General features: G+C 42.4%; 1 protein-coding gene across 2 annotated transcripts; it reads right to left on the minus strand.

Moving 5' to 3' along the window:
- Positions 1–2,638: 2,638 nt before the first annotated feature.
- cdk15 (cyclin-dependent kinase 15) lies at positions 2,639–14,983 on the minus strand. Of its 2 annotated transcripts, XM_085399562.1 has the most exons (13): positions 14,620–14,983; positions 12,082–12,219; positions 11,901–11,995; positions 10,790–10,869; positions 10,554–10,648; positions 9,988–10,050; positions 9,756–9,879; positions 5,979–6,099; positions 5,814–5,907; positions 5,637–5,700; positions 3,821–3,869; positions 3,501–3,643; positions 2,639–3,303 (listed from the first exon to the last, which is right to left on the minus strand). In XM_085399562.1, exons 1-13 carry the CDS (start codon positions 14,800–14,802, stop codon positions 3,191–3,193), a joined length of 1,362 nt encoding a protein of 453 aa, XP_085255688.1. In that variant the 5' UTR covers positions 14,803–14,983; the 3' UTR covers positions 2,639–3,190. The 2 variants fall into 2 exon arrangements, 1 of the variants encoding a protein (XP_085255688.1); XR_014909776.1 differs by lacking the exon at positions 3,821–3,869.
- Between the last annotated feature and the right edge of the window lie 299 nt (positions 14,984–15,282).

The following is a 15,282-nucleotide window of genomic DNA, read 5'->3' on the forward strand; positions in this document are numbered from 1 at the left end:
TGTTAGATCAAGGACACATCTAAAACCTGCAGGACACCAGCCCTTGCAGCCTAGCCCCAGATTACATGTATATACTCAAACTGCGGTTCCCATACCAAGCCTCAGACTCTCGGGCAGATCGTCAGCCACCTGTTAACTGTCCCGTGTTCAGGCTCAAAGATAACAGGTGATTAGTGTTTACTATCAGAGCTCCTGGAATGTGAAATTAAACTGCAAGCTCACCTCATTAGTGCCTTCCTTTAAATGATCGGTAAAGACTCATTTGTATCAGGGCTTTTTCATAAATGTCATTATAAATGCATTTCTTTGCATTCCACCAATCCACTAATAGAAATAATGAGAACAACATATATCCTCTTTAACATTATTCACTGTTTTAACTTTTCTTCTCAAAGACTTTTCGCATGGTCTGGGGTGAAACACTTTAATATAAGCTGCAAATAACTGAAGGATAAGCTTGTGTTTCTTCCAAGAGCGTGTGTTAACTTATTACTGGCTAACTTCATTATGTTGTATGAAAATAGTCCCACTAAGGATGCTACTGTTAGTGTTTATTGGATTTGTTGAGCCTGAAGAGTCATCAGACCATTTCTTTATTTATCATCGTACTTAGTGAAAAATCAAGTCGTCCTTTTTTTAATTATAATCTTTTTATATATATAATTATTATTAAGTATGTTTGAACAGTCCATAAAATGATTTAACAGAGGACAGTGGTGTTTCTGGATTTTTGCAGATTGGTGAATCTTTGTCCAACTTTACAGACTTATCACCTAATTAGCTGCGAAATGTTTTTTCAACCACTTAGTTTTCCAAACAGCAACACAAGTTTTTTTGAGACATGCTGATGCCATCAGCTAAATATTTTCATGAAATTGTAAAATGTCTTATTTTAAACATTTTATATGTTTTCTGTGTTGTGTGGATAAAATATTGGTTTAAGAAATTTGGAATTCATTGTTGTTATTTACATTTTATCCATCATGCCAGCAGCTTCTGAATAGGGTTTGTTTGCAGATGTAAGTTGTTGCTTACCTCCTCCTGTGAGCTCAGTGTTTAATAATGGAAGGAAATGAATGAATGCATCAGTAAATATATTTTTTAAATCTCTCTGGATGTAAATGCATTTAGTCGAATTAAAGCACAGGAAAGCTGGGGCGAAGAGTAACAAGAAAGATGAATTATTAATGATGGATACAAGTTGTTAGCATTAATTCTTTTCTACTTTTTTTTTTAACTGTTAAATGATAAAGGGGATATCAGGACATTCAGTGATGAACTGATAATTTGTTTTATTCACAAAATAAATCCAAAATGTATTTTAATTAACATGTAGTCAGTGTGTGTTTCACAGTGTTTAATCTGAAAGTTGCTTCGCAGGAAATCATCTGTAATTCAGCTACTTGTGCATTTGAATGTTCTGAATTATGACACTGAAATCCTCGTTCATTTTTATTTCTTAATGTTAGTCATTTTAAATATTTTAAAAATCAAAGTATCTTTCAAAAATGTATTATTAATTTGAGCCCATTTTTATACACTTGAGTTTGTTTTTGTTCTTTCTTGTTTGTTTTCCATGATCTTTAACTTTTGTTTTTTAATCTGTTACATGTTCAGCTTTTTCAAACATCTGCATAAATCTGAGTAACAAAGTATATGTTCAAGCCCACATAGATGCAATTATCAAACATCAAGTCAGTGGTAGGAAATAAAAATCAGGTGCTCATGAGGAAGGAAGAGGTGATGGATTGGTAAATGTGGGAGATTAATGATCATGCAACCTTAAAAGGAGAAGGGAAATTTCTTTGGACTCAAAAAAACAGGAAAAAACAAACAACCCCTGCCTCCACAATTCAGCTTCTTTCAACAAATTACAAAAACTACGCTGTAAAAATAACTTGAAATATTTTATATCAGAACAATGTTTCAAAAAAAGTGAAAATTAAACTGGATTGTAACACCTCAGAAAAAGCACAATTTTTGTCTTGAAACTGTAGGATATGCACCACAAAAATCACCAGAAGTTCAAATCCATTCTCTTGCTCTTATACAATTCAGGGTGGGTCACGGATGATACCCACTTGACTCAGCTTGACTCCACTCAATTTTTTGAATTTTTGGTTTGGTGGTACCTGCTCAGTCGGGGTCGGTGTGGTGTCAACAGACTGCATGCAAATAATTGGCCAGCGAGTAATGACTCCATGGTCCATCTATGAGGTGCAGATGATTACCATCAGTTTAGCAGCAGGTATACCATCACTGAGATGTCCTCTTGTTCTTCAGTTGCGTCGCATAAAAATGATGTCACAGGACTTTTGGCCTGCGTTGCTTCAATGATCCAACCCACATTGATGTGGCACTCAAACGAAATTGAAAACTACTGAAACTGAGTCGAGTTGAGTCGAGTAGGTGGCAACGGAAAAGCAGCAATAGCGTGAGAGCCAGGGTACACCCTGGACAGGCCTCAAATCTGTTGGAGTGCTAAAACAAAAATTAATTTAAAATTATTTTCTAAGAAAATAAAAAACAAAAACAACCAAAATCTGCCCACAATAAAAACATAAAAACCCACATGTTCTAGTATTTTTTTTTTTTAATTAATTATACTTTTAATTTTTCATATTGTTACAGTGCTGTGACAAGTTGTGAGGTGTCAGTGAGGTAGGGGATGAGGGGAAGATCATCAGTCAGAGGTAAATACAGTTAAATCAGGTCCATCCAGTAGCCCCCCTCTCTCAGCTGTTGGCTTGTTTGTGTATCAGAGGACTAACAAAGTTTCAGAGGTCGAGTTTTATCCAGTTAGAGTCAGAATACAGAAACACGCTGTGTCTCTCAGTGCGGGTTGGCCTGGAGCTTTATTAATAAAGCTTCATTCAAAATTCATGAGGAGTTTCATGGGACTCGTTAGTCTGCTGCTAACAGATGCTAATGAATGCTAACAGAAGACTGCAGGGACGGTTTATATTTACATTGGCAAGAAATCAGATTTACATAAGATCTTAACAGCCGATCTGAGTGAAAGTTTGACATACACATCTTTATTTAAACCAGAAAGACTCTCCAAACTGAACTGCAAACATTTAATGACACTGTATTAATATCACTTTAAAGTCCAGTTTGTGTCTTCAGAGAGACATCTGGGTTTGTTCTCCACTCCACAGATCTTGACGCGCTGCTTATGAGATTTCAGTCACCAGAATTTAGCAGAGGGCAGCAGGGAAGGTTTGACCTTGCGCCCAGGGTTATAGATGTCTCTAACCTCCGTTTCCAGACGAATGCCAGGAACCTTAAAGATGGACACAGCTGACAAAGAAAGAAAGAGAAAAAAAATGAATTTAAGCCTTAAACAGCTTTTTGTTAAAAAAGGATTTATGATCATACATCTATAATGTATCTATGTTGGAAATTCAAGTAAGTGCTGCTAGGTGAGTGCTGAATTAACAGAAAATATGTTCTTTAAAGTTTAGCTGCAATATGGTAACATTTAAGTGAGTTCTTACTGTCTCTGAGGTGCATGATGGGAGGAGGCAGTGTGTTGAAGTACAGGTGCTGCATGGCGTCCGGAGCCGAGATCCTGTCTGTAGGGACCACCTTTAGCATCTCCTGGGCCAGGTCCTCGGTCTTATATGGCAGCTGCTCCAACCTGATCCAGATCAACACAGGCAGATGGAGGACTACAGAGTCAAGTGATCTAACCTGGTCTACATGTGGACTGTTGGACTGTCTACAGTTAGCACAGATGAAGGACTGTCATGTGACTAATGTTTGCATTTCAAAGTGTGTTAGCAGGTTAGCATGTGTGTGCCCATATAAAAGTTACCTTTTCCAAACGGTCCTAAGCTGCTTTGGTTCTGAGTAAAGAAACCGCTCTATGGAAGAAAAAAAACCCCACTCAATTAGCAATTAGCAAATGTTAACATGGATCTAAAAATGTTCCCATGCTTTGCACTTCAGCTGGTTTTTAGCCTACATTTATTATTTTTGGGGGAATGAAACAGCTTCAGTCTGTCATTGATGCCCTAATATGTGTCAGCAGATCACTGAAACCTCTCAGGCAGCTTTTTAAACTGTCTTCTTTTCAGGTTTCTGAAGGATTTGTGGAAGTTTGTTCTGGGATGACATGAGAACTAAATGGTGTCAGACTGAATCTAAAAGTGTGTGTTATCACTGTGAACAGCTCAGGTCTCATCACTCTAAAGGTGGTGTGTGAATTCTTGGGGGAACCTGATCTTTAATGTTACAGCTCTGTGTGGGTTGGCCTGAAGTTACAGTTTACTGTAAAAGATGACTTTATCCAGTGATTCATGAGCAGCTCAACCACTGATCTCACTCTGTGGTTAATTTCTTCTCGTCTTTGTTCTCTCTTCTCACACCCACATGATGTATCAGAGACCCTGTCAGACTTGCAGAGCAGAGTTCGCCTCAAAGTCTGAGAAATCATCTCATTTTAATCCGAGTAAAACTATTAAAACAGGAAACGTGGAGACATGTTGCCTCCCGATGGAAATTTTGAGTCACTGCACACAAGTAATGACCCTTAATGAACCCCAGGCATCACAGAACAACTGTGAATGTTTACAAGACAAATTCATGCCACCTCCACAAAAACATCATTGATTTAATTAGCCTGTTTATATAAGACTAAAAAAATTGTATTTAAATTTTAAAACCGGTCAGAGCAGACACGCTCCGTTTTGTGTAACTATTTTAAAATCCCGGTAGCACTGCAACCACGTGAGCTAGCGCAATAATCTTTTTTGCATATGAAACCGGAGGAGTTGTACTTACATCTTGTCCTCGGTCACGGTTTCCTTCCACATAAAGCTTTACAAAAACTGCATAAAAAGCACTTGCAGCAACAAAAACATAATATTCCAGAAACACACTTAGCCGATCCGATCAGCTGTTCGTAACACTTCCTATGTCCATCAGCGCGAACTATCGCATGTCCGCCATGACCTGCCCGAAACCGGAAGTGATGTCATTTTCGCGGAAATGTAGTTTTTTACCATCAAGGCCTCATGAGCCTATACTGGTGTTTTTAAAAGTTATGTTTGACTTTATGAATTTCTGTGTCGTTTCTGGGATGCTTAGGACTCATATTGCACTGCTGGAAATAGTTTATTTTGATGCATATGCTGGTTTTTTTTGCAAATTTGCACTATAATATTTATTTTCGTTTTTCCTGCAGTATATAAAAATTGGTGTATTTCAAAAATAAAACTATGAAGACATTCAAAATAAATTTCCTGTGGTGGGAAACTATTTTGTGCAACTTTTTTGTATTTACAGTTTTGAGGGATAAGCCTCTTAAATTTCTCTAACTAGAAATATATGTTAACAAAACAAAAACGATTTTCAATTTTTTTGTAGTTTATTGCACCTTTTTGCAATTTATGTAATTACTATGCACTTAATGCATGCATATTATTAAAATTTAGGCTGTAATGGTTGTATTGATGTATAGCAACTTGAAATGCTCCCAAAAATGGCTCCACAGCATGTAAAAATATAATATAAGCTCTGGCGGAATTGGTTCTATGGTAGGTCTTAAAGGGTTAAAACTGTGAAATAACAGCAAAAACAAAAACACTAAATAGAGAGTTGCATGTGTCAGAGGTGTTATCTAAACGTACCTGGTCTGTAATTGGGTAGAAGGCTGACACCAGGCCAGCTGTCCTCAGAGGAGAGGCCCAGGACCTGCAGGGTTACATCATCTTAATAGTATTAGTACTTAATGTGAGTATTATTACAGTGTAATATCACACAGTAGTACTATTTCGTGGATCAGTGATATAAACAGTGTTACTGACCTCCCAGATCTTCTGCAGCTGCTCAAACTCATCAGAGACTCCTGGGAATGCTGGCGCCCCCTGCAGCATCTCTATGAAAATGCACCCAGCCCCCCTAATTCAGAAAAAGCAAACTTTATTCACACAGTCACAGCCGGCAGCTGAATTTGAATAATCGGTACTGACCATATGTCTAGAGCTGTGGAGTAGTCTGTGGATCCCAGCAGGACATCAGGGGGGCGGTACCACAGCGTCACCACCTCCGAAGAGAAGGTCTGACTGGGAATGGATTTGGACCGAGCCAGACCTGCAACAGAACCAGAAAACATTTGAAAAAAACATTTTAACTTTGCATTTTTTTTACTTTAAACTAGTTAAATTGTCTGCTTTAATCCTCCTTGAATCGCTACCTTATCGTGGTGGAGGGGTTTGTGTGTCCCAGGGATCCCAGGGGCTATGTTGTCTGGGGGCTTTTGGGGACCTGATATGTTTAATATGCTGCTGAGAATATAGCCCAGAAGAAGCGTATAGTATAGCTTTTATTTTGGAAAGAGCCATTTCTCTGTAATAAACTCTCTTTTCCAAAGATGAGTGATTTCTTGATCAGATAGATTTATTTTTTTATTACTTTGTTGTTTCAGCAACATTAAATTTAAAAACTGTACTTTTGAGTTAAGATATATATTTATAATTTTAATAAATGACAAATTAAAAAGGCATGAACATTTTTTGTATCGAAAGAATATCGAACCGTGACACCAAAGTATCGAACCGAACTGTGAATTTTGTGTATCGTTGCACCCCCAATATATATATATATATATATATATATATATATCCTCCTTGAATCGCTACCTTATCGTGGTGGAGGGGTTTGTGTGTCCCAGGGATCCCAGGGGCTATGTTGTCTGGGGGCTTTTGCCCCCTGGTAGGGTCTCCCATGGCAAATTGGTCCTGGGTGAGGGACCTGGGTGGAGCTGGAAGGTGCTCCACCTGGAGACTCTGTTGTCCTGCTTGCTGGGAGACTTCAATGCTCACGTGGGTAACGACAGCGAGACCTGGAGGGGCGTGATTGGGAGGAACGGCCTCCCTGATCTGAACCCGAGCGGTGCTTTGTTATTGGACTTCTGTGCTAATCACAGTTTGGCCATAACGAACACCCTGTTCGAACATAAGAGTGTCCATAAGTGCACGTGGCACCAGGACGCTCTAGGCCGTAGGTCGATCATCGATTTTGTAATCGTATCACCAGACCTGCGACCATATGTTCTGGACACTCGGGTAAAGAGAGGGGCTGAGCTGTCAACTGATCACCACCTGGTGGTGAGTTGGATCAGGTGGCGGGGGAGGACACTGGACAGACCTGGTGCACCTAAACGCGTAGTGAGGGTGTGCTGGGAACGTCTAGCAGAGGCCCCAGTCCGTGAGATCTTCAACGCACACCTCTGGCAGAGCTTCAACAGCATTCCGAGGGAGACTGGGGACATTGAGTCCGAATGGACCATGTTCAGCGTCTCCATTGCCGAAGCTGCTGCATTGAGCTGCAGCCGCAAGGTGGTTGGTGCCTGCCATGCGTGGTGGTAATCCCCGAACCAAATGGTGGACACCAGAGGTGAAGGGAGCCACCAGGCTGAAGAAGGAGTCCTGTCGGGCTTGGTTAGCCTGTGGGACTCCGGAGGCAGCCGACAGGTATCGACAGGCCAAGCGGAATGCGGCTCGGGCAGTGGCTGAAGCAAAAACTCGGGTGTGGGAGGAGTTCGGAAAGGCCATGGAAAAAGACTTTCGGACTGCCTCGAAGAGATTCTGGCAAACCGTCAGGCGTCTCAGGAGGGGAAAGCGGTGCTCTACCTGCACTGTGTATAGTGCTGGCGGAGCGCTGCTGACGTCGACTGAGAAAATTGTCAGGCGGTGGAAGGAATACTTCGAGGACCTCCTTAATCCCACTGACACGTCTTCCGAGGAAGAAGCAGTGTCTGGGGATGAGGGGAATGACCCGCCAATTTCCGGGGGCGAGGTCACTGAGGCAGTTAAACAACTCCTTGGTGGCAGAGCCCCTGGTGTTGATGAGGTCCGCCCCGAGTTCCTGAAGGCTCTGGACATTGTAGGGCTGTCCTGGTTGACACGCCTCTGCAATGTTGCGTGGAGATCAGGGGCAGTACCTTTGGACTGGCAGACCGGGGTGGTGGTCCCCATCTTTAAGAAGGGGGACCGGAGGGTGTGTTCCAACTACAGGGGGATCACACTCCTCAGCCTCCCTGGGAAAGTCTATGCCAGGGTGCTGGAAAGGAGAGTTCGTCTGCTAGTCGAACCTCGGATACAGGAGGAACAATGCGGTTTTCGTCCTGGTCGCGGAACACTGGACCAGCTCTTTATCCTCTCGAGGATACTTGAGGGTGCATGGGAGTTTGCCCAACCAGTCTACATGTGTTTTGTGGACTTGGAGAAGGCATTCGACCGTGTTCCTCGGGGTGTCCTGTGGGAGGTGTTGTGGGAGTATGGGGTGTCTGGCCCATTGCTACGGGCCATTCGATCCCTATACAACCGTTGCAAGAGCTTGGTTTGCATCGCCGGCAATAAGTCGGACTCGTTCCCGGTGGGTGATGGGCTCCGCCAGGGCTGCCCTTTGTCTCCGGTTCTGTTCATAATTTTTATGGACAGGATTTCTAGGCGCAGCCAAGTGGCGGAGGGCTTTCGCTTTGGTGGCCTCAGAATCTCATCTCTGATTTTTGCGGATGATGTGGTTCTGTTGGCTTCATCAGGTGAGGGCGTCCAGCTCGCACTGGAACGGTTCGCAGCCGAGTGTGAAGCAGCGGGAATGAGGTTCAGCACCTCCAAATCTGAGGCCATGGTTCTCAGCCGGAAAAGGGTGGAGTGCCCACTCCGGGTCGGGGATGAGTTCCTGCCCCAAGTGGAGGAGTTCAAGTATCTCGGGGTCTTGTTCGCGAGTGATGGGAGAAGGGAGCCGGAGATCGACAGACGGATTGGGGCTGCAGCTGCAGTAATGCAGACGCTGCACCGGTCCGTCGTGGTGAAGAGGGAGCTGAGTGTAAAAGCGAAGCTCTCAATTTACCGGTCGATCTATGTCCCTACCCTCACCTATGGCCACGAGCTGTGGGTAGTGACCGAAAGAACGAGATCGCGGATACAAGCGGCAGAAAAGACCTTCCTCCGAAGGGTGGCTGGCCTCTCCCTTAGAGATAGGGTGAAAAGTTCGGCCATCCGGGAGGGGCTCAGAGTAGAGCAGCTGCTGCTCCACATCGAAAGGAGCCAGCTGAGGTGGTTCGGGCATCTGACAAGGATGCCCCCTGGGCGCCTCCTGGGTGAGGTGTTCCAGGCATGTCCCACCGGGAGGAGGCCCCGGGGCAGACCCAGGACACGCTGGAGAGATTATATCTCTCAGCTGGCCTGGGAACGCCTTGGTATTCCCCCGGATAAGCTGGAGGAGGTGGCTGGGGAGAGGGAGGTCTGGGCCTCTTTGCTTAGGCTGCTGCCCCTGCGACCCGGCCTCGGATAAAGCGGATGAAGATGGATGGATGGATGTGTATATATATATATATATATAAAAAAAAAACACCCAGCACGCCCCTGCGGGCGGTTTATCCTTCAAGCTCGGGTCCTCTACCAGAGGCCTGGGAGCTTGAGGGTCCTGCGCAGTATCTTAGCTGTTCCCAGGACTGCGCTCTTCTGGACAGAGATCTCCGATGTTGTTCCTGGGATCTGCTGGAGCCACTCGCCTAGCTTGGGAGTCACCGCACCTAGTGCTCCGATTACCACGGGGACCATATATATATATATATATATATATATATATATATATATATATATATATATATATATATATATATATATATATGTGTTGTTTCCAACTAGGTTATTTTACAAATCTGTTGTTCCTACAGGTCCTTGCTGACTAAATCTTTGCCTATTTCCACTTCTGCCCTGCAGCGTTGAGCCGGTTCTCACCGAAGTCGGCCAGTTTGAGTTCTCCGAGGTAGCTGATGAGCAGGTTTTGGGGCTTAAGGTCTCGGTGGAGGATCCTGCGGCTGTGGATGTAGCAGAGACCTCGCAGCAGCTGGAACATGAAGATCTGAAACACACGGTGTTGAGCCATGTTAAACATTTCATGGCGTGCTGCTCACAGCTGGAATGACACAGTACTGCCCCCGGCTGTCTGCTGCTGAGCGCAGCGACGTACCCGCACGTTGTGATAGCGTAGACCTCCAGGGTGCTGGATCATGTACTGGGCCAGATCTGTCTGCTGCAGAGACAATCTCTGGTGTTAAACTTCATTTTGATGGTGAGAAAGACCACAGAAAATTTGAAGCTTTTCTTTTATTCAGATACTCATGTTCATCATGTTAATATCATAAAAGGTTTGTTGTAAGACTGTTGTAAGAAATTTTACATAAAACATAATTTATGTTCAAACCTTATACCATAAATGTTCTACACAAATCAGAGATGGTGATCTGAGAGGGAATGACCCCCATATTAACAAATAAATAGATCAGAATGAAAACAAAAAAACAAACAATATATACATTAAAATAAAATTGTAAAAATTTATAAACATTTAAAAGAAAAAAATATAAAATGTGTGAATGCTAAAAATTGTAGCCTTAAAATTTTGTTCTGACTTTGGTTGAAGTTTGTGTGTGTGCGTGCGTGTGTGTGTGTGTGTGTGTGTGTATGTGTGTGTTGGTGAGTGCTCTGTAGCACCTCCTTCAGGTCACACTCAGCACTGAACAGCAGATTTCTCACCAGGTACTCAAAGACGAAGGTGAGTGTCTCTCTGGTGTGGATGATGTCGTGCAGGAGGACAATGTTGGCATGTTTCAGACGTTTGAGCAAAGAGGCTGTACACACACACACACACACACACACACACACACACACACACACACACACACACACACACACACACACACACACACACACATGTTTATGCACATGTTGCTGAAACTATTAAAAACTTAACCAGTGATCTAATTGGTCACCTTCTCTAATGGCATTGAACGGGACACCTTCCTCCGTCTTCATACGAATCACCTTCAGAGCAACCAGCTGCCCGTTTATCCTTCACAGAAGAAGAAATGTTTACAGTAAACACTTTATCACTGATCGATCACAACACAAGGAAGATTTTACGGGGCAGGGATAGTTCAGGTCATCCACTGAATGAGGTGCCCCTGAGCAAGGATCAATAAAGTATACATTTCTATTATAATGTCCAGTATGTATGAAAATTAATGTAAATATTACAAATTTTAAACTAATAACATGTCAGATAAACTACTGAAGTTAAAAATGAAACGTTCTTTTTAAAATGTGCAACATAACAGAAATGGACAATTAATATATATTAATGCATAATATATATAATAACAAATATGTATATACTTATAAACTCATTTGATTGAAAAAAATTGTAATTAATAAAATATTTGCGAATTTTTCCAAAATGTTAAGTATCTGTTAAAAAATAAACATTAACAATAATTTTAGTAATCCTAGCAAAACATCTGTCTAATATCTAACAATAAAAAAGTAAATGGACTGGTTCTTATATACAACTTTTCTACTGTCCTGGAGCACTCAAAGCGCTCTATAAAACATGCCGCATTCACCCCATACACACCCATTCACTATTATCTATACGGTGAGTGCTTTCTAACTATCATTCATGCTCCAATGGATGCATTGGAGAACAACTCGGGGTTAGTATCTTGCCCAAGGATATTTGGCATGCAAACCGGGGGAGGCAGGGATCAAACCACCAACCTCCCAATCAGCAGCTGACCTGCTCTACCTCCTGAGCTACAGCCACCCCGCAATGGATTGATTCGTATATAGTGCTTTTCTACTCTCCCGGAGTACTCAAAGCGCTGTATACTAATCAACATTCACACTCATTCACACTCCGATGAATGCAATGGATCTTGCCCAAGTCCCAAAAGATTCTGTAAAAAACTTGTTAAAACTAAACACAGGGAGATGTTTTCTTGTCTTTTGTACATTGTGACCAACATTCAGACTCAATGTGATCAAAACTTAAGCCACAATCTCATTGGCTGTTTGTGTTTGACTTGTATCGCGGTGAGCTCTGACCTGCTGATGCCTTTGTAGACCGAGGCAAAGGTTCCTTCACCCAGTTTCTCCAGACTCAGGTACGAGTGTGCTGCCCCAAACTCCAGACCTGCTTTCTGATCACAGCACACACACTAAATGTCACACAAGCATCACACCGCCTCACATGTTACCTCAAACATCATGTCATACGCGCCCTGACCCAGGTAAGAGGCTCCCGACTGCCCTCCCCTCTCAGTGGGTCGCTGTTGCTGCGCCCACGCTGGACTTTCAGCCGACGGGCCTGCAGAGTGTGGAACCAGTGAGACTGAGAGCCAGAGGTGGATGAGTCCGAATCCAGCTGAGACACACAGACGAGACCACATCAGGTACACATAAGGGATTGTTAATACTACCTTTAAAGCTCAAAAGATCATTTGAAACCTCAATACCAGCTTAAGAAAATCCTCAACCAATCAATACTACCTAAAATTGTCTTATCACCACCCGTGGTGACTCATATATACCACTTAACACTTCTACTGTGTCCTGGATTGCTGACTGTCTGTCAGAGAGGCCTCAGGTGGTCTGAGGTGGTGGTTGGTAATACTGGAGCTCTATTCCTGTTTACACCTCAGATTTCCTATACAACAGTGAAACCAGCAGAAGTTATCTGGGACGGCTGGGTGTTTTAAGGGTGGGCAGGAGTCGGACTACAAAGAGCTAGTGAGGAATTTTGTGGAGCGGTCGGGAAGAAATCACCTCCTTCTAAATGTCAGCAAGACAAACAAGACAGTGGTTGACTTCCAGAGGAGAAAAACTGCAACCAAAATCAATATCATGGGTGAGGAGGTGGAAACAGTAGACAGCTGCAGGTAGTTGGATGTTCACCTGAATGACAGACTAGACTGGAGGACTAACAGTGATGCCGTTTACAAGAAGGGGCTGAACAGGCTCTACCTTCTAAAGAAGCTCAGGTCCTTTAATGTGAGCAGCAAGATGTTGGCGATCTTCTACTAGTCTGTGAGAGTTAGTGCCATCCGTGTCAGAGAAACCTGCAGGATCAACAAACTGATCCTTAAGGCTGGAAGCACCATTGGTCAGAATTTGGAGACATTTGAGTCAATGAGGGTTAGAGGTCATTGAACAAGCTGCTCTCAATCATGGACAACCATCACACCTACTTCACACTTCTGAGCTCATTCTCCTTCAGACTGATTCAATCTCGCTTCAGGAAACCGTTCTTGCTGTTTTCTATAAAGCTGCACACTGATTCTTCATTCTGTCACAGGTGAACAAACCTGTCAACCATTAGATCATAAACATACCTTGTATTAAACCTTCATGCAGCTGTTTTTCTTATATATTTATTAATGCAATTTGTTCTTCTCTCTTGACCAACGTCAGTCGAACTTTTACTGTTTTAACTAACTTCATTTTTACGTTACTTTATTTTTCATCACTGTTGTAAGTTTATAAATTCCTGCACTCTCTCACAACATAAGATCGTCACCTGTGACCCTTTTATTTAGCTGTGTTATTTGTTGTGTACTGTAGACTGTAATATTGTTACCCTTTATCATTTTGCTGTAAAACAAAAAGTTCTCCTGTGGGATCAATACAGTTAAGAAAAAAAATAAAGAATGGTAAATAAAAAATGCAATAAAACCAGTCTCGGTCGTTGTGTCCTTGGGCAAGACACTTCACCTACCGCCTACTGGTGATGGCCAGAGGGGCCGATGACGCGATATGGCAGCCTCGCTTCTGTCAGTCTGCTCCAGGGCAGCTGTGGCTACAACTGTAGCTGCCTTCACCAGTGTGTGAATGTGAGAGTGAATGAATAGTGGAATTGTAAAGCACTTTGTGTCATGGTCCTGGGTCGTTGACCCAGCGTTTTGTGTTTTGTGATTATTTCCCTCTGTTCTAGTTATTCTGTGTCCTCCCCCCTTGTGTCCGGTTCGGGTTCTAGATTTCCTGTTTTGTTCTGAAAGTCTGTGTCTGTTGTCATTGTGTTCAGCTTGTGTCCTCCAGTCATCATGTGTATTCAGATCAGCTGTTCTTCCCTCCTGTGTGCGATTACCCGATTACCTTGTGTGTGTGTGTGTATATATAGTGGGTGTCGGTCTGTGTTCGTTGTCGGCTCGTCTGTGTTTCTTGGTATCCTGGTCCTTGGTCTGCGTCTCTCTGCTCCGCTCGCCGTTTTGTAAGATTTCAGGTTTGCTCTTTAGTTTCTCCCAGTTTAGGTTTGTCATTACTCATGCTTCATTGCCTGTTTTTGCCACTGCCACCGTGTAAATAAACTTCACTCGTATCATCAGTTTGCTGCATTTTGGGTCCTCCTTTTCCTCCACTCCACACGGCTCACTCCGCCAGCCGTGACACTTTGGGGGTCTCGAAAAGCGCTATATAAATGCAATCCATTATTATCATTATTATGAAGTTCCGTCCATTCAAAACATTAATTAAAAAGAAAAAAAGAAAAAAAAGAATATATATATATATATATATATATATATATATATATATATATATATATATATATATATATATAATTTATTTTTTTTAATTAATGTGTTGAATGGACGTAACGTCATATTTTAAATCGAGACAGCATACCCACTGTAAAAAGTTACAACATGCTATAACAGATTTTACATGTTAAATAGATCACAACAAAAGGATTACTCTTTAAAAAAAAATAAAAATAAAAATGATAAATAAAATGAAATAATTGCACTTTTTACAGCGGCTGATGTTTTACCTCAGCAGACGGAAGTGAAGCTGAACTTTTCCTGAAGTTCAACTCCTCCATCTTCACCTCTTCCTCCTCTTCTTCATCTCCATCATAACCTTTCTCCTCACCATTCTCCTCTTCCTCAGCACAGCAACAGCACCTTCTCACCCACTGCCCGGCCTCCCTCGCCCGCCGGGACAGCTCCTCCATCTTTTCACCGTCTTCTTCCTCTTTTCCGTCTCATATGACTCACATGGTTCAGGACGAGTAAACAAGGTCCCATGACCCTCACTCATCCTTCCTCCTCTTCCTCCCCCTCACTGTGCCCAGAAGGTAAAACAACAGGTCCATTGATGTGTGTTTGCTGCCCTCTGGTGGACACAAACCATCACTGGAGCTTTTCATATTAAAAAACAAACAAACAAAAATATCCCAATCAACAACAAGTCAACAAATAAAGACAAATAAAGAATAAAAGAACTCAAAGAAAAATAAATTTGAAGCTTTTAACCATCAACAGAGATCCTCCTGTGTGCTCTAAATGTATCATACAGCAGGTCTGTACATCCAGCTGCTAATAAGAAATACAATAAAAACAGAGAAAAATACAAAAACATCCGTTTCTGTTATATCCTGATAGAAGTGATGGATCTGTTTGACCACTGCAATCAATCTACTGAAGTCAAATTC

The sequence above is a fragment of the Rhamphochromis longiceps genome, linkage group LG23 (assembly GCF_057381845.1).
Source record: "Rhamphochromis longiceps isolate RC_006_pf linkage group LG23, R_longiceps_female_GT1.1, whole genome shotgun sequence".
Taxonomy (NCBI): Eukaryota; Metazoa; Chordata; class Actinopteri; order Cichliformes; family Cichlidae; genus Rhamphochromis; species Rhamphochromis longiceps.